General features: G+C 41.6%; 1 protein-coding gene across 2 annotated transcripts in view; it reads right to left on the bottom strand.

Moving 5' to 3' along the window:
- Positions 1–20,797, bottom strand: part of phactr3a (phosphatase and actin regulator 3a) — a 34,528-nt gene extending 13,731 nt beyond the window's left edge. For both annotated transcript variants that reach the window (XM_026153803.2, XM_026153804.2), the window contains exon 1: positions 20,482–20,797. In XM_026153803.2, the coding sequence (XP_026009588.1) occupies positions 20,482–20,584 (103 nt within the window). In that variant the 5' untranslated portion in view covers positions 20,585–20,797. The remainder of the gene's footprint in view (positions 1–20,481) is intronic.
- Positions 20,798–21,076: the final 279 nt, after the last annotated feature.

Below are 21,076 nucleotides of genomic sequence, written 5' to 3'. Positions count from 1 at the left end.
ATAAAGACATGATACTTTAATACTATGTAGACTCTTGTCTGTTTACATTGTGTCTGAGGCTGGTGAACCATGTGCTTGTGTGTTTGTGTTGAGTTCTGCAAGCAAAAAATGATACTGAATGAAACAAACAAACAAACATCTAATTTTTAAAAGATAAAAAAAAAAACAGTTTTAGAAACAAATTAAAACATATGGTAGCAATCGACACGGTCCATGACTGTAACGATTTATTTATTGTGGTAAATGAGTTGTCCCTATTGACTGTGGCGCTCTGCGCATCCTTCTTAAAGGAAGTTTGTATTTTGAATGAACGGCGGCGGCTATGACTCATGTCTGGAAAAGTGTGGGTCTACAGATTCATGTGCGCATATTGCTGCTGGCTTGCCTGCAATTTTTTACAAAGAGAGCCAAGAAAGCAGAAATATGCTATATGTGCTACGTGTTTAAGAGCTACATGCGTCATTGTGACAAAAATGAAGCAATATCTGCCTTCGCAATGCCGGGAGCGTTGTTCAAACAATCAGCTGAGGAGGAGGCAAGGATTTGTGATAAAGGAGGTTTGGGGGGAAGAGGGGGGGATTTGGAGAGTGGCTCAGGGTGTGATGTGGAGTACAGTGATGGAGGAGGGTGGATACAGCTGACTCTGTTTCAACCCTCTTTTTTTTTTTGCAGCCCTTGCTTCTTTCTTGAAGCACATGGGTAGGGAGAAGAAAGTGAAAAGCAGGCAGTGGTTGGGGGAAGGAAAATAGAAGAGGAGAGGCAAAATAAGGAGAATAAGAAGCAAGAGAAGACCAATAAAAAAAGAAAAAGAAGAGAAGGAGGTTAGAAAAACAGTAAAAGAACAAATTTAAAAACTGAACACTGACAGAACAGGGGTCGTAAAAAGGCAATGGTGAGGGACATATGAAAGAAGCAAATTTCTAGTTTGGCATCTTGTCCCTAAAAGTTCCTGGAAACAGGTCAGTTGACCATCCATCTCGGCGTCTCATCATCACCACTGTCACACATGCAGCGTTGCAAATGTGGTGCCGCACGCAAAATCCAGGTCAAGCTGGAAGGAAATGCACCCAGTCGCTCAGAGAGAGAGAAAAAAAGCTTAAGAGAAGGAGAGGGGGAGTAGGAGGGGTATGTCTGCGTTAGGGGGAGAGTGTGTGTGTGTTTGAGGAGAGAGAAGAGAAGGGGAGAGGAGGTGGGGTCAGGCCCGCTGCTGTTGCTATGGCGACCACATCCAGATGCTGCCGCAGCAGTGGGTGCCGGGTGGACGGGGGAGGAGCGAGTCAGGCCGAAGCAGAGGAGAGGAGGAGAGAGAAGAGGGGAGAGGAGCCCCCTATACAGACACTGCCACATCTAAAGCCAGTGGCGGCACCCAGTGCATTGTGGGTAGATGGTGAAGCCACATGGAGGACGAGATGTGTCTGCATTTTGAAAGAGGGAAGGAGATGAGGGGAGGAGGAGAGAGGGGTGGTGGGGGGTGGGGATTCCAGGGAGAAGAAGAGGCGAAAAGAAGAGATGGGAGGGGGGAGAGGGGGGTCTGTTGCTATACGGAAGAGCTTGCAGTAGAACCCGGCCTCGTCCAATCACAGAGCAGCTATTTATAATGCATATCAAGTAACTGTTCATTTTTCATAGAGGGGGTGGTTATTCAGGGAAAATGACAGGAGTCTGGCGAAAGCGCGAGAATTAGGTGAAAACACATGCGTGCACGTTGAGATTTCCTTTATCCGCTGAATGGGAATGCATCGAAATGTGTGTCAGATAAGCATGAATGGACGACATGCACCGTGTGGGGATGATGCGCAATTTTAATTACTATGCTAATGTAAATAGGATTTATTAAATCCATGTGTCATGCTCATGCAGGGGACCAGTCAGTCGTTTGCTGTGCGCCTGCCTGCAACTTCAACGCGAGGCTGCACACAGTGTAATTCCAATCATGTGCCGGCATCTCATAAACCTCCTGACCTTAGGAGTACAGGTAAATATAACCTACAAATGGTAGACTCTAAACAGCATCAGTGAAGTCTGAACTCAGAAATGATTTAGGAGTGGGAAAAGGAAGGCAATATGATAATGTCACTTGGAAAGGAAACTAAAAAACAGCGCTTTAGTGTGCCACTGGGGACTACACCCCACTTAACCAGTTTGTCAGCACATTCTGGAGCAAAAGATATCACCCACCCACCCACCCACCCACACACACACACACACACACACACACACACACACACACACACACACACACACACATCTCTATGTGTACACACATATAGAGTCCCTAGTTGAGAAGAACCAATTATTTTAAAATAGAAAGTAAAAAATTAAAGTGCAACTATAAATAAATCCCAAACATTTAATGTTATGCTCTCACACTGATAACCACGAAGCAAAAGAGCATCAGTGAGCAATAAATACAACTCTGAAGCTTTTTGTGAGCTATTGAATGAAACTGATTCATTCTGGGTAGTAAGATAATATCAATGACATAGTTTCGGCAGTGAGGTTACATGAGGCAAAGCCTTGCTTTGCTAAATACACCCGATCTGCTCACTCAGTGACACTGACACTGACACAAATCAAAATAGAAGTGCACTGCACAATTAAGGCAACAGTAACTAAGAATCAAACTGTGCCAATAATAGTTTGTGTTAATTCACTGCGTTACAGCTAAGACTGCTTATTTTACAGGCAGGTGTTTAAACCTGGAATGCCAATGCTGAAAAGGCCTTGAAGTGAGGGAGAAAATACGGTTTGTCCATCATGTTACAATTTTAAGTTACAACTCAAACAGCAAAATGTGTGTGTCTAATATTTGGGACACAATGTTGGTCCACACTACATCAGAATCAGAATTTTTTTTACCATGTATCCATCAGAAGATAGATACACTGTGCTCATAATTGGATATACGTGGTCAGCAACAATAACCAGGTCAGCTGTGACATTTAAATGATGCCCATTTTTGACCCAAAGTATGTCAAGATAATATCCCCGAACCCATTACACAACCACCACTAGCCTGAACCGTTCATTCAAGAAAGATAGATCCATGCTTTCATGTTGCTGACGGTAAATGCTGACACTACCATCTGAATGTTGCAGCAGAACTCGAGGCTCATCAGACCAGGCAACAAAAGGTATCCGGTAAGGTCATCTGCTGCTGTAACATATCTGCAGCAGATGTGCTAAGGGTTCACTGCGTTGTGCATTCAGGGATGCTGTTCTGCATACCTTGGTTGTAAGTGGTTATTTTTGTTATATTTGCCTTCCTATAACCTCAAAGCAGTCTAGTCATTCTCCTTTGACCGCCAACATCAACAAGAACTTTTCACCCCGAGAACTGCTGCTCACTAGAATTTTTTTTCCTCTGTAAATCCCAGACATGGTTGTGCATGAAAATCCCAGTAGATCAGCAGCTTCTGAAACACTCAGACTAACCTGACTAGAATCAACAACATTCAAAGTCGCTTAAATCAAGTTTCTTCCCCATTTCTGATTCTCAATTATAACTTAAACAGGTTGTCTTGACCATGTCTACATGCATAAATGCTCCTGCCATTTGATTGGCTGTTTAAATACTTGCACTAATGAGAAGCTAAACACGTGTGCTTAAAAAAGAGTCCTTTGAGTGTACAATACAATGACTAAAGGCCCAATACCTGCCCCACCAAATGCTATTTTAATTAGAAAAACTTGATAGTCTGCATTTTAGTATGTTGGCATGTTTATGATTGAAACATTATGACTCTCATTAGTACACTGCTCAAAATACTGTGAACATCTCAGAACCAAATCTTTAGCATTGGTTGTCACCACACAGCTATAATATATGTGAGCTTCACTGGCCTTATCACATACATCAAACCTCCCCCTTGGTGTCTATCATCCCTGCAGACCATACAGAGTCTCATTGTGAACGGACAGTGTGCCCTTGAATGGAGCACCTCCTTACCACGCCAGCTAACCTCATCGCTTTACCCCCCTGGCTTTACAACTGTGCTGCCATCTGTTTGTAGCCCCTCTGCCTCAGGGGCCCGGCCACAGTCAGGGCACACAGCTATCATCTCGCAGGGAGAAAGTGAGGAGCAGAAGGGCTGAAGCAACATACAATGACCAGAGTGTGAATGAGAGGGAAAGGCTGAGACCAAGAATGGCAGCGGTCAGCTATACTTAAAGAGGAAAAAAGGAAAGAATTATGAACATGTCCAGAAGATGACTCTATTCATGCTTCCCCAGGCATGCCACAGACAGATTATTTCTTAGCTCTCTTTATTCTAAGAAACATATTTTGCGTCTACATTGACCCCTGACTCAAAGGAAATGGCACAATGTGCAGATTTACAACATTAGTATCCTCCTGATTGACCTACAGCAGTACTAAATAATACATTTAGAAATGATCAAAACAGCATTCTTGTTTTGCCGATAGCTTCAACAGTGAGCACATTTTGCACCCCGACCACCACTAAGGACACAGAGGTCATGTCTTTGTTATCTTCTTTCCTTGTTTGCCCTTTTTCATTTTTCATACAATACACTTCATTAGACATGACAGAGTCATCATTTCCGTAATGAAAGCCATATCTAAGAAGCAGTATTCTCATTTTTACCAACTAATACATTTTTAGCATGTTTATGCTCTACTGATTGATCCATTTTAACCCTGGTAAATAAGTTCTGGCCTAAAGGTTTAATTAGATAAAAGCGTCAGTCTGACGCGTATGTGGTGTACTGTAACTTGTTTGGGAATATAACGTGTCTGGGGAAACGGGGTATCGTGGTGCAAAGCTGCAAAGGTCAAGTCTCTAGATCATCAAAGCAATTATAGCCAAAGTGTGAAACACCAGCGTGTGGGCATCAAGCGAGCGAAATGATGTCAGTGAGTCCGGGAGCCAATAGAAAATGCCCGAGGCCCTTCTTTATTACCATATGTTAGAGCTGAGAATGGGGACTGGTGGGGGGCTTTGCTTGTAAGCCGTTGCTGCATCATCAACAAGGAACTAAGAGTTTAGTTTATTTTCACTTTCTGATGAAAGGCTGCTCCTCTGTTTTCACTGTTTCTACTTCCATCTGTTTAGATTTACACGAGCGCTATCAGGCGCACAGATGTTAGACCGGGCACAAACGTACTGGCATTTTGGTGCTGATTGCTGTAAGGTTCCCTGTCGCGTCTGATTACCAGTGAGTATATGCTAATATCTGTGTGACATTATATTATTTAAAAAAACCCTTTAAATAAAGGTGCATTCCCTCAGTGTTAGGACTACTAAGCATAAACTCTGTCATATATCGTCTTTTAATTGTCCCACAGGAACCTTTGTCAAGTGTGAAAATAAAGACTCCTAGTGACATCATCAGGGTTATGTGGATTCAGCTTGGAGCCTCAAAAGCGATGTGTGTCAGTGATGCCTAGTTCATTTTAACAGTATCTGAGACTCTGCTGTGTAGCTGAGCATTTCCAATAAAATCAGTGTACACAGGGCTGAAAACTTTACTAAAATATTGTATCACTATAACACGCCTTTGAAACTGTGTCCCATGTTCTGAGAACACAAGCAAATGACACAACATACACTGACAATCATCAAGCTTGAACATATTTGTTGTCACTGAGGAGTAAAGTTAGAGAGAATGTAGAAACTGCAACCCAAAAAAACAAACCAGGCTATCTTTGACTGTGAAAACCTCCATGTATCTATCGCATCCACCCAGTGGGCTGGAAATGTCCCTGCTAAAAGTGTGTTTCCTGTTGCCCACACAACAGGGGGAGCCTCAGAAAATTTCATGCCAACCTTCACTCCAGAGAACTACCAAATAAAGGAAGAGAACCCATCCAGGCATGCTTCACATTCATATTTAAGTTTTGGGCCACGTTCCCTATACCGATCCCAAGAAACGTCACTTCAGTGTTCAGAAAGCTTCCCTCCAATCACGTAATGGAAGTCTTGGTTCACCCTTTGCACCTTGGGCTGCTCCTTCAGTCTACCACATTAATCTAACAAACTGGGAGATTCATATTGACTCCTTTAGCTCCTTTTACATCTTCATAAGTGCTGCTTGGAAAAGACTTTCCTCTTCACAGGGTGATTATTTAATTATAAAATTAAACTTCCCCTTCCTGCTGAATGCCTCAAATTCACAGGCAGCCTTGCGTTTAGAAAGACTCGTGTTTAAAAAGATCACAGTTTCAGTACAGAGTGCGTCTCTCAAGTGCTTTACGCAAACTTGAACAATAACTTGAGTAATCGCTTACTCAATGATGTAACACTTTTCGCCACAAAAGTTTTTGCACAGGTGTGTCAGAGGAGGTGCAGTTAGTTAGTAACTCAAGCAGCAGACACAGGCGGGTGAACTTTATTGCCATTATTTCCACAGATTTGGGCTCTGTTCATGAAAATGTAATACAAAGCATGTCGAGTGTGTCATTGAGATGGAGAGCCCAAAGTTTTTCTATCTGCACTTGCTGTTAGCCCGTCTCCGCTGGGCTCTCATTGCTCTGCTGGGAGGAGAGCACAAGCATGAAAGACAATGGGAGGTGCACAGAGGAACAGCACAATTCACCACTGGTAGCACTGTAATTCCCAAACACGTCCCACAGCAAGGATACACCTCGCATTTGGATCCCCTCGTGTGTGTGTGGGATGGTTTGGGCTTAAATGGAAAGCAGAACAGGGAACCACAGTATACAATAGTTTGCCCAAAGCAGCAACTTTTCAAGGGAAGCACAAAACCAAATTAAACATACAACACTTCCTACCATGTTATTGATGGGAAAGCAGGTTTACATCCCATGTCCTGGACTTCATAAAGGGTTTTGCAGGCAAAGGATCAACAGTAGAAAAACAGCACTTTTTTGTGACGACAGATTGTGCAGACACGAGTCAATGCGCTAACTGTCCTGTAGCCCCATTTGCCATGGACATATGGACTACTTAAACAGGCCAGACATGTTCACATTTTTCATTATTCCAAGAAATAGCCATGTCAACAATCATCTCATGCATGTTATGGAAAACTATTCAAGGGCACAAGATTCAATAAATGCATTGCCTTTTGGTTGTGAAGAGAGAGATGAGGGTATGAAATATGCACATTAAAATAATAATTAAACAGCAACCCTATAACCTTAGCAGATTAAACCTCTACTCCTTTCTTGGTGGTTTTTGAGAAGATTTCATGGGTTGTTTTGTTTTGCAGGCTCACCATATAGAAAGATAGTTTCTAAATTTCCTATGATATAATACAAGAAGAAAAAAGCAGCATGGTTGTAGCAAAAAGTAATCAAATCTGCAGTACAGTCTGGTCAGAGAGTTGTATGGGACTGGCAACATAGGAAAATTGTCAACAAAAGATTTTGTCCAGTTACTGAAACACATTCATTAGTGTGATCACACAAGCTTCACAGCAGTTGCTCTGTGCCACAGGGACGCTGTGGTGGTGTAAAAAAGGCATTACTGTATCTGGTAGCTAAAAAAGGTGTGGGCTCAATGACGAATCTGTGTTTATTAAGAAATTGCTAGAAGCCACTCAGTTATCAATAACAGCCAAGTCACCGTACTGGGCTGGCCACAGTTCTAATAGTAGTTTTAATGGGATTGGATTTGAGCTTTTGGCTTGCAAACTGTAGATGTATCCGATGATTACATTAAGTGGAATTTGTGCCTCAAACTGCACAATGTGCTTTCCTCATTAATGTGTCGCTGCAAAAAGTATATATATAAAATTTTAAAAAAGAGGAAAGAAAGAAAAACTGGTAAAAAAAAACAAAAACATGCTGGGCTTCTTTCCCAGCAGATCAAGGGCTCAGTTGAGTCAAAGCATTTGAGATCCAGGACAGACTTATCAGCACACAGAACACGGCTCTGCTCAGTTCAGCAGCCTGCCGCAATGCAAAGACTGGCTCTGTCCGTGGTGCTGAAACTCACCCTGGTGTAATACATCAGAGTCAAGTTTGAGATCTCTCGCCATTTGTCTTTTTGCATCATACTGTTTGACAGTTTGAATTCTTAGTCTGAAAATTAGTCACCGCTATCCCGTCAAAATCACTAACACTGTAACAAAAGTAGAAAGCCTTGTTTTCAGCTGTCACTCAACAAATGATTTCCATTTTTTTTTCTTATTTAATCAGTTTGCCAGAATAAACGCCTGCCAGTTGACTAACCGATTAAACCTTTCTGTGTCATAGATGGAAATGACAGTTTTGCGAGACTCATCAGTCAATAATGACAACAATTATGATCACGCATAAGCGCTAAACTATAAACTGCTCATGCTGCTTTGGGCTGCTGATATTTTCATTCATGATGACGATTGGCTATAAAATGTGTAACCATGGGCTTTGGAAATTTCTAGAAGGTAGACGTTTAAGGCGTGACGTCTACTGTCACTATCAGCTAGATTACATGTCATCGTAGTTACGTCTACATTTAGATGGCTTCCCAATGCGAGGGTGCAGACCTGAGCGGCTTCTCAAGTAGTTAATTTACACACTCCAAAAAGTTGTCACAGTACGGAATAGAAAATAGTAAATATGTTGGATTTTGACTGCGTGACGAGTGTCACTTATATATACGGCTTTGCTCAAAGTCACAGGGTGCAGTTTCTGAACTTCAAACCTTTTCAAAATAACCAAAACTTGAATTTACCTCAATCCCTGACAGATAACCTCAGTATAAATAAATGTGTGAAACTTTTTGTTCACTGGAACTCAAAGCAGAGTATAAATGGGATCTTCTTTAGCTTTAGCCCAATTTAAAACAAATTATAAAGACTAATCATTGACTTATGAAACTTTCATTTTGTGTTTCATCTGGTATGTTTATGTATTTGTATTAAAGCCCATCACAGAAACAAGGTAAAGTTCAACACCGTGGTATTAAAAAGTGACAAACGGAAAAGCGAGTAACCTGTGAACCAAAGTACCAAAGTGGATAAACATACAGTCAGACTCTCTAACCTCCACTCGCTTTTTTTATACTCACTCACTGTCTGACTGACAGCACAATGAAATGCTTTAATTCATTTTCTTTTTATGACTGTATTCCTTCTAGTACAGTTATCTGATCTGGCTATGCATTTAATTTACCATCTCCTGAGTGGCCCTGGCAGAGAGTGTTCAATAATGCTGTACTGTAAGTGGCTATCAAACAGCCTCAAACCACTTTCCCTCCTCTCTGTGGTGGTTCAATGTCTGTCACTTTGCCATAACATCATACCTCCATTGTGTTAGGTACACGAGCTTTACCTACTTTTAGTTTATCTTTGTACTTCCCTACTCCATCACATGTGCTTAGTTTCTTCCTGCTTTCTGTGCTTCTCTGTCACAGACAAGAGCTTTTTTGTGTTGTTGACGGGGCCCAGGACTCGCCTCTTCTCACTTCACTGATCTCAGACTGAGTCTGGCAAATTTGATAGGGAAGAAAGAAGCTGGGGATATGAGCAGGTGTGACGGGTGCAATGCATGACTTTATGTCTGCGTGTGTGTAAGAGAGAGAGGGGGCTCTGATGTGAATGCTGCCAATTCAGTGATGCTGAAACAAGCCAGACAAGACTTTATAGAGCAGCTTTCTTTTTTGTGTCATCCAGTGTTACTTAAAAGGGACACCCTAACAATTTAATCACTCACTTCCTGACATGGCTGACAACAGTGTGAGACAGACTTTTAAAAGAACAGATCTGACTGATGAGTAGTCCAATAGATCTTCACTTTTATCCTCTATCAGGGGTGACGCATGTCCACGTTACTACTACTGATCATTCCTCAAAGCAGAGAAGTTTCAAGTTCACCACATCAATCAATTATCAATTGATGAGACAATATAAACATTTATAAAGCCTTAAACCCGACACTCCTCTTATTTTGTGTCTTTAATATAAATGTTTTTAGGTTTTCAATGGCTTCTCACACTAAACAATCAACTTTATATTTGCCATTGTGGGCTCTGGGAAGCAACAATGAGAATGATTTTTAGTGTTTTGTTAAATTTTATTCATTTAAAAAAATGATTGAAAAATAGATTAAGATCAGTGATGAGAACCATTAGCCGCAGTCCTGAAGAAAGATGAAACCTAAATTACATTTTTGATTTTCGAGCTTGATAACTGAACATACTGGCAAAGAGTTTCCAGACAAGTAACTGTAACTAGATTTAATAAATTCTGTCAAAAGCTTTTGAAGTTCAACAGCTCAGTTACTTCTTAAAACAGAATAATTGCTACGATGCCTTCCAGTCAGGTTTTAGACAGAACCACAGCACTGAAACCGCTCTGACCAAAGTGTTTAATGACATATGTCTGAATACAGACAGCGGAAAAATGTCAGTCCTAGTTTTACTGGATCTCAGTGCAGCATTTGATACAGTTGACCACAACATATTACTCAAACGACTGGAGAACTGGACAGGTCTTTCAGGAACTGTACTAAACTGGTTCAAAACATACTTAGAAAACAGGAAATACTTTGTATCAATAGGTAACTTCACATCTGAGCAGACAAGTATCACATGTGGAGTTCCCCAAGGTTCCATCTTGGGACCCCCTCTGTTTAACATCTACATGCTCCCACTGGCACAGATTATAAACAACAACAAAATAAACTATCACAGCTATGCAGATGACACAAAAATATATATCACAATGTCACCAGGAGACCGAGGCCCTGTACAGGCTCTTGGTAAATGCATTGAGGAAATTAATGACTGGTTGTGCCACAATTTTCTCCAGCTAAACAAAAACAGAACTGAAGTAATAGTCTTTGGTGCCAAAGAAAAACGATTACAGATCACCAGAGAACTTCAATCTATACATCTAAAAACCACAAACCAGGCGAGAAATTTGGGTGTAGTGATGGATGCAGACCTAAACTTAGAAAAACACATTAAGACAATAACAAAGTCAGCTTACTACCCCTTCAAGAATATTTCAAGGATAAAAGATCTGATGTCTCAACAGGACCTACCTGTCCGTCAGAGGATAGACTTTAAAGTTCTGATGCTGGTCTATAAAGCTCTGAATGGTTTAGGACCAAAATACATCAATGACCTCCTGACCCAGTATGAACCATCCAGATCCCTCAGGTCATCTGGATCCGGTCTTTTATCAGTTCCCAGAGTCAGAACCAGACACGGAGAAGCTGCATTCAGCTTTTATGCTCCTTATATCTGGAACAAACTCCCAGAAAGCCTCAGATCAGCTGAAACACTCAGTTTATTTAAATCCAGGTTGAAGACTCACCTGTTCTCAGCTGCATTTGAATAAAGCACCAAATCCACACTTTTAAGCTTAAATTTCAAAACTTACTTTTAACTACTGATTTTATCTACTGTTCTGATTTTATCTGTTCTGATTTTATATACTGTTTTGTTTGTTTGTTTGTTTGTTTGTTAATTAGTTAGTTAGTTTATTTGCTTGTTTTAATCAATTTTAAATCATGCTTTTTATTTGTTCTTGTTTCTAATGTCTCTGTAAAGCACTTTGAATCACCTTGTTGTTGAATTGTGCTATACAAATAAACTTGCCTTGCCTTGAAGTCTTTGCAAGTTCATTTTTATGTTTGTCGAAATGAACATTTAACTAAAAGGAACAGTTCAATTAACTAAATTGGCTTAAACATCTGAGGTAATTATCAATGAGGAAAATGATAGAGGAAAAAAAATCTGGCATATCAGCATTCTTGGTTTAACTGCATCACTTTAGGGTCTGTATAGGGTCTGTATAGGATCTGTGGAACGCTGTAGAGGTCTTCCAGCCAGAGCCACACAGTCACTGCCTGCAACTGGTCTCTTACAGCCTATCCATCATCTCGCTGTGGCCAGTTTGCAATTAGGATAACATCTTGGCTTTCTTTCAATAAAAGCTGCCACCTCCTCCTTTCTTTCTCTCTCCTCCATCTCCTCTCTGCCTCACTAGTTTAGCCTCCTTCTCCTTTTCTCCCCGGCATTTTTTTTCCTTTTTCTGCTTTCTTGCGAAATGTATTTCCACTGCTCCACAGAGTCGATGCCAAAAGGAGTTCTCTCTCTTAAATTTTTTACCCTTCACAACATAGTGCATGCAACTTCCTGAACTCAATTTAACCCCGGCCTTTAGAGGCTTAATAGCTCCATCACATGCTGCCTTTACCCTGGGGTCTCTGATAGGTGCACGGGGCTTTTCGACTCTTTGTTCTCAAAAGGGTGACTGTCTTTTCTAGCACACACTGTGATTTTTTTTCTTTCCACGTCTGCGCAAACCTGCTACATCTTCTGCAAATGAATGCATACATGGATTGAATTGCCAAAAAAAAACCACACAGGCGCACGGGTGTCAGCCGTAGCAACACATGGCCCAAACAACAGCCGCACTAACACATGGCTCAAACATTGTCAAATGCCTAATCTGCTCCCGCATCCACAGGGAGCATGCATGATGTAGGACTTCTGCTGCTGTCGTCATTTAATGCGCTCCATTTTCGGGGGGAACTGGGAGACTGTAAAGGCATCTATGGAGAGCAGAGCTCAACAAAGCATCTGCATGCAACATATCTCCTTAGCTCACCACTCAGCAGTTGTGGATCCTAAATGTGACAGAATTGTTAGCACAGTGTTCATTTTGGTTCCAAATGAAGAAAGGACTTTTTTTTTCTTTTACATAAGGCTAACATGACTTTTTTGTGGCCTGATTTGGTTTGAAGGAGAAAAAGCAATGAATTTAGTTGGTATACTGTGATGACTTGGTATAAGCATGAGATCCCATCATCACCGTTTTTTAACACGAAGAGACTAAATGACTAATAGACTTCTCAGTTTTTTAAGCGGCAGTGTTGAGTGATATGATACCTAGGGATGGGAATTGAGAACCGGTTCTTGGTAGCCATTATGGACATTACTTTTATTTTTATCTTACACATGGACAAGAGCGTGATGGTAAAGTGTAAACTGCATCTAGGACAGAAACAGCTGCATTATGTTGCTAACATAACGTCAGCACTTCGCAAGCACCTGCACAGACAGCATGCTAACACTAAGCTAGCCAAACAGCAAGCTAAGACTAAGCTAGCCAAGAACCCAGAGTGCTGATAAAGCTCAGTAAAGGCTGACCCCAGCCCAGCAACCAGGCCCTGAACTTTAACAGGTAATAAACTCATGTTTCAGTAGAATCACTGTGGCAATTGTTTTAAAGTGTCTTTTTGCTGGTTTTCATCTTTGCTTTTTGCTGTCAGCTTTGTGTTCTACTAAGAGAAAGATCATGTGTGTGTCCTTGTTGGGATAGGGATTTGTGTTGAGTTACTTTCTTGAGTAATGACCCCAACACTGATCACAACAAAGAGGGGAAATACCTGCGCAAATATCAGACCACACAGCATACATTAATGTGAACAGATGTAATGTCTTTGATATTCTGCTTAGAGATTGTGTTGACTCTCAAAGCCGAGCTAATGATATCCCAAAGAGAATCGATAGGTGACTCTGATAACGGAGTCGCAATCGCTAAATTCTTATGAATTCCCATCCTTAATGATACCCAATACTAAATGTTAATGATAGTAATTCATGATAGTAAGAATCATTATTTTAATTTTAAAACTGGTGGAAAAGATTTGAATATTTGAAGCCCATGGTTTCTGCAGTGACTGTGCTGAGAGCCTGAGAGTTTTCTGTGTTTAAGGCAGCAAAGCTTTTTTTCCCCCCTCCATAGGGATTTATAGTGAAATCTTTGTGAGGGCCACAGGTCTTCAGATTTCTGATGTACAAAGTTTCTTTCAACAGGTGGATGTTGCCACTGTAAGTAAAAAACAGCTCCCGACTTTGATGTTCCCACATCTGATCTTTACTTTATGCTCAGTGCAGTCTGGTTGGAATTTTCCCGTGGTTTTATTTACACAGATTTGATGCCATTAGATCCATGTCAGTTGAATTATTATTTGACAAAGATGGATCTCAAGAACCGCTATCATTCTGTAGATGTTTCTTTGAAAATCTAATTATGTCTCATTCTTTGAATGGATTTACTTTGCCAAATGGATCATCATGGCCTTGCCGTATCGGTCCATTTGATCGACCTTTGTTGTTATTATTTATTTTATTTTATTTTTATTTTTTCAGTTGTTACAGACGGGACAGACATGACTGAGGGATAGGAAAGGGAGAAAGAAAGATGAAGGAAAAGAAAAACAGAAGGGAAGAGGGACAGTGAGAAAGGGCACTTAAAAAGAGAAAGAAGAGAAAAAAATCTCCTGAATCACCTGTTGAGAGAAAAAGAAGAGAAAACAAGCAAAAAAAAACAAAACAGAGCAACATACTAAACACAACACCATCACGTTAATCTACCTAAGTGTAAACAGCAGTAAATACTAAATATTGAATGTTGTTGTATAGCAAGCAGGACCGACAGCGCACAATGTGCTTGGAAATAGCAGCCAATAAAGGTGTAGTTTATGTCTATGAACAGTGAACACCCGTGTGCACACCTGTGTGGATCAGCGCGCTTGTATTCAAAAGGTTTCCCCGTGTAATGGTCTGCTAGAGGATGTAGAGAGCCATAGCCCTGTCCCCCAGGGCATGAAGCAGGCATGGAGGAGATCCAGGCCCCAGACATCCAGAGGCCCCAGAGTGCGAGAGCCCAAGGAGGACCACCGGAGGGGCATCCGTGCCACCCTCCTGGGAAGAGCTGAGGAGAGCCCCAGATGAGGGGTCACCCAGTAGCCACGGAGCAGAAGCCAGAGGGGGCTGCAGTGGCGTGCCCGCCGGCTCTGCCCCCTTTGCCCCAGAAGAGGCCTGACCGAGCAACAGGCACCAGGCCCCGCCAAGTAGTCACCAGGAGTGAGTTGGTACATACCTGAGCGCCCAGCCCCGGACACCAAGAACCACCAACACACCGACCCCTGAGGGCATCAGTTACCGGCAGGGAGTGTGGTGAGGGGAGATAGGCCTTTGGAGGGCCTGGGAGTTCCCAGAGAGGTGGAGTGTAAGACCCGACCTGACATATAGACACAGACAAACAGGCACACACAGACACAAACATGCATTCCCACCCTCATGCACACTCAGCACTCACCCAACGTAGGGATAGACATACATGGACACTGTACACACAATCACACTCCCCAAACAAACTCTATACCCCAGGTCCAGGTACCCTCGCCCCTGGAGGGGGAAACAGCACCTAGACCCAGGAGATGTCACCCTTTCCCCCGGGGTGGAGGCAAGCAGACCGCCCTAGACTCTGCAGCAACAGGGAGGCCCCGCATCCCAGATCCCAATCGGATGGCCAACACCTCCTCCCAGCCCCCCCCGCCCCGATGGCCAGCAGAGAACAGGGGTGTGTGTACCCGTTAGTTTTCATTTTACTCAAGACAAATTCTTCCCTTTTTATTGTTTTTAAAACAAAATTGTGGAATGTTAACTTTTCTTTTTGTACAGCCAAATGATGCTTGACCCTTTCCCCTGAGCTCATTTCACTTGTATTTGGCATGTTGCAGTTGCCTATGACTAACTTGTTCTGAAGTAATTTATAGAAAATGAAAAGCCAGTTACGCTCAAGTTCACACAAGTGCCCCTAGCAGAGTAGTTCATCACATTAACAGTGGACATGATCCATTAGGTTTGACAATCAGAAATGTCTGAACATTTTACACACAAAGGATAAGTTAGCCTTGAGGGCGTTCTGCCTGAAAACTTCAGAACTTGGCATGTTAGCATGTTACTGTGACAATACATATATATATATATATATATACATATATATATATATATATATATATATATATATATATATATATATATATATATATATATATATATATATATATATATATATATATATATATATATATATATATATATATATATATATATATATATATGACATGTGGGCACTAACAGTGCACCCCTGGCTCCTGGGTGAAAGTCTGACTCAATATTTGTTGAGATTCATATGTTTCTGAATATGACAAATACCTTTTATGGCAACCAGAACGCTCCTCTCAACTTGACATTAGATGTACTTTTTCTCTTGGCCTCTGAAGGGACCTCTGTGCATCGTGGAGGGAAGAATGAATAGCTCTCCAGTGGCTACTACTAACAGGTAGCCTTGACTGACTCACAGTCCCTTAAGGCTCACCGTGATGAATGAGTTGTGACTTCAGCATGAATTACAGCTTTCCTGGCTGAGTCTGATAAAGTTGCAGGTTCTAAACAAAGTGCAAATCTATATACAATATGTTCTCGTTGTTCATCCAGATCTCTAAAATTGTTTATGTCAGCCATACGTGTGCATGTAGCTTGATAGATCCTCGGGTTTTACAGTTTTCAACTTGACCGCAGCTAAAAAACAAACAAATAAACAAACAAAAATCAAAAATGAGAGACCAGTATTGAGCTGCATGTGTATGATGAAGTTTATGTCCTGTTTAAATTAAAAGTCTCCAAAAAAACCATCCACATGAATAAAAACTCGAGGCTGTGTTTTGCATACTAGCGACCTATCTAAGCACAGACAGCATGGTGTCACGGGCTAAACTGTAACAGAGGGATCGTTTTCTGTTTTCTCACTTGTATCCACTTCACGGTCACCGTCGCTCTCTCTTTTGTTTTAACCACTTAACACGTACGACCCGCAGCAGAATACAACAACTTCACACCCTTTTCTCTGCACTCTTGAGGATGTTGACAATCACTCGGTGGGGAAAAAATAGACTCACAGGAAGACAGAATGTGTGGCTGTAATGGCATCACATACCGCTGAACGCCTGCCTCTTAATCTGTCTTAAATGAAAACTGCAATTTCAAACAGTTTAATTTACAGTTAATTGCTCGGAATAGAAAATAATTATAAAACTGCCCCAGATACTGGTGGAGTTTTGCTCATCACAAAACCTGTCAACACGGGCAAGCCCAACAACTCGTCCCAACAACTTGATGAACTGCCAGTAGTTTGGATTGATAGCTAGATAGTTACTGTGTGCAGTGTAATTATCTGTTTAGAGCCAGCGCCAGTTGAAGGCCACACCAAATGCTGTGCCACATCCAGCGTTTCTTTATCTCCCTCTTCCACAGCATCAAGATACTTGACTGCCTCATTACAGTTGAACGAAAACCATTCTTCAAATGTGCCGCCTGCCAGCACCGGGTTGTCTCCTTTTAAGAGTGCCTTTTAAACTTCTAAGGAGTCCATGTTCTTGCATCTTTAACCCTCTCTTCACCTGAAAATGTCAAAGTTCCTTTTTTTAAATTGAAGCAGGGCTGTTTCTTAAGGTAGGGTCATATATATCTCTGTTTGTTACGTAATTACAGTTTCTTTATTCCGCCGCAACTCGCTGAAATCTGAAACTGGGTCTTAAACCATTGTTATGTAAGGAATTCCTGTGGCACAAATACCTTTTTGTTTACATTATTACTTTCAAACAATGTTGTGTTAATTGCGGGAACATTATATAAGACCTGCTGACTCATAATTTCCCATATTTGCTCACCAAGCCCTGAATATAAGAGGGATTATGTACGACACAGCGCTCGGGTTTGAGGTGAGTCATTGTCATGGCTAAATATCAGCTTCCGCAGGGTTTGACATATCTTCTTGTTCATTAGGCAGGTCCCCGCCTTTTACCTGAATTCTTCAGTTGTTCTTTTTTTTTGACAGATCTGAGAGGATTATTCTTGTACCAGTAAGACCAGGAGAGAATGATAAAACAAAACGAGAGAAAAAAAACACAGATCAGCAGGTACTTATTGGATAAGTCGTCATGTGAGCGGAGAACAGAAGTGGTCTTGAGCAATGTGGTCTATAGCTGCAGGTGGGGAGGGGTTGCAAGTGAAAGTGATTTCATCATGAATTATTACAGTCTTTTGCCAAAGGATGGTGTTTAGTGAAGGGGCAGTTGGCCATCTTTATAAAGTGTTGCAACTAATCAATGAAATGTCAAACAAACTGAGAAATTATTTAAAAGATTAAAAATATCTGAATATATTTTTTTATTTTTAGAATTTACTGTGGATATATGACGTGATTTCTTCATGAGGAGGATATTCTTCTTTTCTGTGTTTTGTAACTTTGTGAACTGAATTTAACAGTCTGAAGATAACTACTTTGGAAACTGTAATGTGCATTGTATTCTATGTAATAAAAAAGTAATAAAAAAGTGAAACTTAATCAATAATAGAAATAGTCTCTAACTGCAGATTTATGTGCACTATAAATCTGCTTGTGCTGATATTTGTGTGATTCAACTCATCTCCACTGTTTCTCCAGCTTTGCGTCTTTCTACAGGGGAAAAGAATTATTTTGAGGAACGAAGCCATAGGGATAACCCTGCTTGGACAAGCTCCCTGTCCGCAAAGCGTCAAGGTGTCCTCTCCACACCATTACCTTGGTCGACATTCTGCAATGACTAAGTGGAACTTTGAGCGAAAGTGACATTTTATTAGCAGGGGAATCTAAGGGCTCCTTGTCCAAATGAACTGATTAAACGTGTTTATACTGCTGCTCCTGTTCCTGGACTTATGTTCCTGTAACTCTGAATCATTCTTGTAAATCTGCTGTTCAAAGAGGTTGCCTTAATTTAGATAAACTCCCAACAGAGCAATGCAATGTCACTCTCTGCGCTTTATTAAAAGACAGTAGGATTTGCATTGTTGGACACTTGCAATGTGAACGATCGACTTGCCCTTCTCTGAGAGGGTGAGTCTGTATTGTAGTATTACTGCAGCCTCATTCAAAAGGAAACACTACTCTGATTTTCTGAGATGGTCAGCTGTAACTGTTGTCTCTATTGACTCTCCTCCCAGTATTGAGTAAGTGTATGAACACATTGTAAGCCTCTGCAGCTGCGAGATCTACTGTATTGGGAGGAGAAAAAAAAGGCAGTCTTTGCCAAAGGATTACTTTGGCAAAGACTAGTGCCCCAGACATTAGTGCAGTGGTGATCCACGCAGAGAAGGGGTGGGCGATGCTGTGTACTTTGGGCCACCAGACACCGATATTGTCTTTGCTGTTACAACTTTATTTACTCCGTCTTTCATGTAGCAAACTCGTGTCTGAAACTGTGATGCAGTTGTGCATACTCCAGGGATGTAGGCTGACGTTCAGCGTTCCCTGACAGCTTTAGCTCTCATCACTGGCCTGGCTGATCCGCCAAACTGCTGCGTTGTTTATTCAGGTGTGTCAAAGACCCAGTGTGACATCATCACATTCACCTACGTGTGAATTAAATCATCCCTGGGAGGGTTGAATTCAGCAAGGCTCCATTATAAACGTGCTATGGCCAGTTGATGAGTGCAGGCAGGTGTGATTTTGGAAATGTGAAAAAGCGAGTCTCGTTAGTGATAAGTTGAAAGGTGAACTACTCTGCTTTTTTTTCTGAATCATTCAGTCAAGCATTCATGTGCGTAAAACTCGCCATGTGTGGGTGTAAGCAATGACTCTTTCTAAACCCACACAGTATGACCATAAATAGTCTCACTTACGTAAAAAAAAGAAAATAAAATAAATCAGTGTATTTCAGGTGAATGCATAGGCTACTAGTTCTTCCAGCACAATAACAACCAAATTCACTTCCAGGAGCTCACCAGAGGAGAGCACGGCATGAGTGCTCCCTGGTGTTCTGTCATTAATGAAAGTTTAATTCATTATCCTCTTCCATAAAGCAGAAAGATGAGTAACATTAGATGACTAACCCACAGAGAAACAAACAAGGACACCATATTGGAAAGATCACCTGAAGGATCAATAACTGGCCAGTCCGATTGTACCAGTACAAGGCTGTGATGATAAGTTGGGTACATTTCCACCTATAGCCTATATCACGTGGATTGTCGGCTATTGATCGCAGCAGTGATCAGTTCGGTATGGGGTGGGGATTCAGTGCTGTCAATACAGGGACAGAGCTCTAGGCATAGGCCTACAATAAGAGAAGCATGTGCTTTTTTTTCTTTCTTTTTTAATGCAACACGTCAAAACATGAATCCCTCCATGGATCTCTCTTAATAACAACGCTATAGCAGTGGATCAGACAGGACAACACATTCGTTAAGCTTGGATCATGGACCACACATGCATGCAGATTTTGTGATGCTAAATAGCATGGGTTCACTATAAAGGGGCTGGGATAGCATGGAAGGGAATAGATAGGCAATAGAGTAAAAGTTGCACACGGTAATATCACATTAAACGGCCAACACGCGGATTCCCAAATACTACTTGCATCCATATCAGCCAAAAGGGCTACAGGCGTCTTTGTAAGGCGCAAATCTGGTGGGGAATGCAGCCATTCACAGACGCTGAGATGGCATTCGTCTTCAACATGCAGCTCCACGATTCAGCGTTACAGTCATATTCTACATCCAGTGTCGGGAGCATATGCGCTAATTGTGCCTTAGTGTTCTGACATCCCACTAAGCAAACAAGGAGGTCTGCAACGCCAAAGAAGCGGCAACCTTAGAAAAATAAAATAAAATAAAAATAAAAACTCGCATATGGAGCGGATGAATGTAGACAAAATAACGCCTATCTTACCTGTGCTGTGAGCCAACTCGATGCCCGGTTCGGTGAGTATGTTCGGGTCACTTTGAGATCTGCCTCGCTGCAGACAGCCGTCTAGTCCATCCGATGTAGCCATGGGGAGGCAGCGCAGGAATCCTAAATAAAATATTAAAAACCCAACCGGAGGCAGGCAAGGTCAGGAGGAAAGCAACGAGCGAGAGTAGATTTAATTCGCTCTGACAACAGCCGCTTTGAGTACCTAACAGGGAGCCATGGCTGAGCCGAAATTCCGTGTGTGTTTGTGTATGTGCGTGTATGTGCGTGTGTGTGTGTGCGTGTGAGTCTGGGCTGTGTGCGCGATGATGTGTGGATGAGGGAGGGGTGATTTGCCCCCGATGATGCCAACGGGTTGATGATGCCCATCCCTGTCCAGCAACGCGACCAAATATTCAACAGAGCACCATGCTTATTCGCACACCGATAACCTGAATTTATGGCCTTTATTAATTATTAATGTAGCTTTTTTATGAGTTTTGGCAACACACCAGTAGCACCATTTATTCAGGGTCTATAAGGTTTAATATATTTGCAAGCAGCATTGGTAATGCTGTAAAATGACAGATTAAGA

The sequence above is a fragment of the Astatotilapia calliptera genome, chromosome 20, assembly GCF_964374335.1.
Source record: "Astatotilapia calliptera chromosome 20, fAstCal68.1, whole genome shotgun sequence".
Lineage (NCBI taxonomy): Eukaryota > Metazoa > Chordata > Actinopteri > Cichliformes > Cichlidae > Astatotilapia > Astatotilapia calliptera.
Note: the sequence above shows the minus strand (reverse complement) of the source record. Positions and strands in the feature narration are given on the sequence as shown.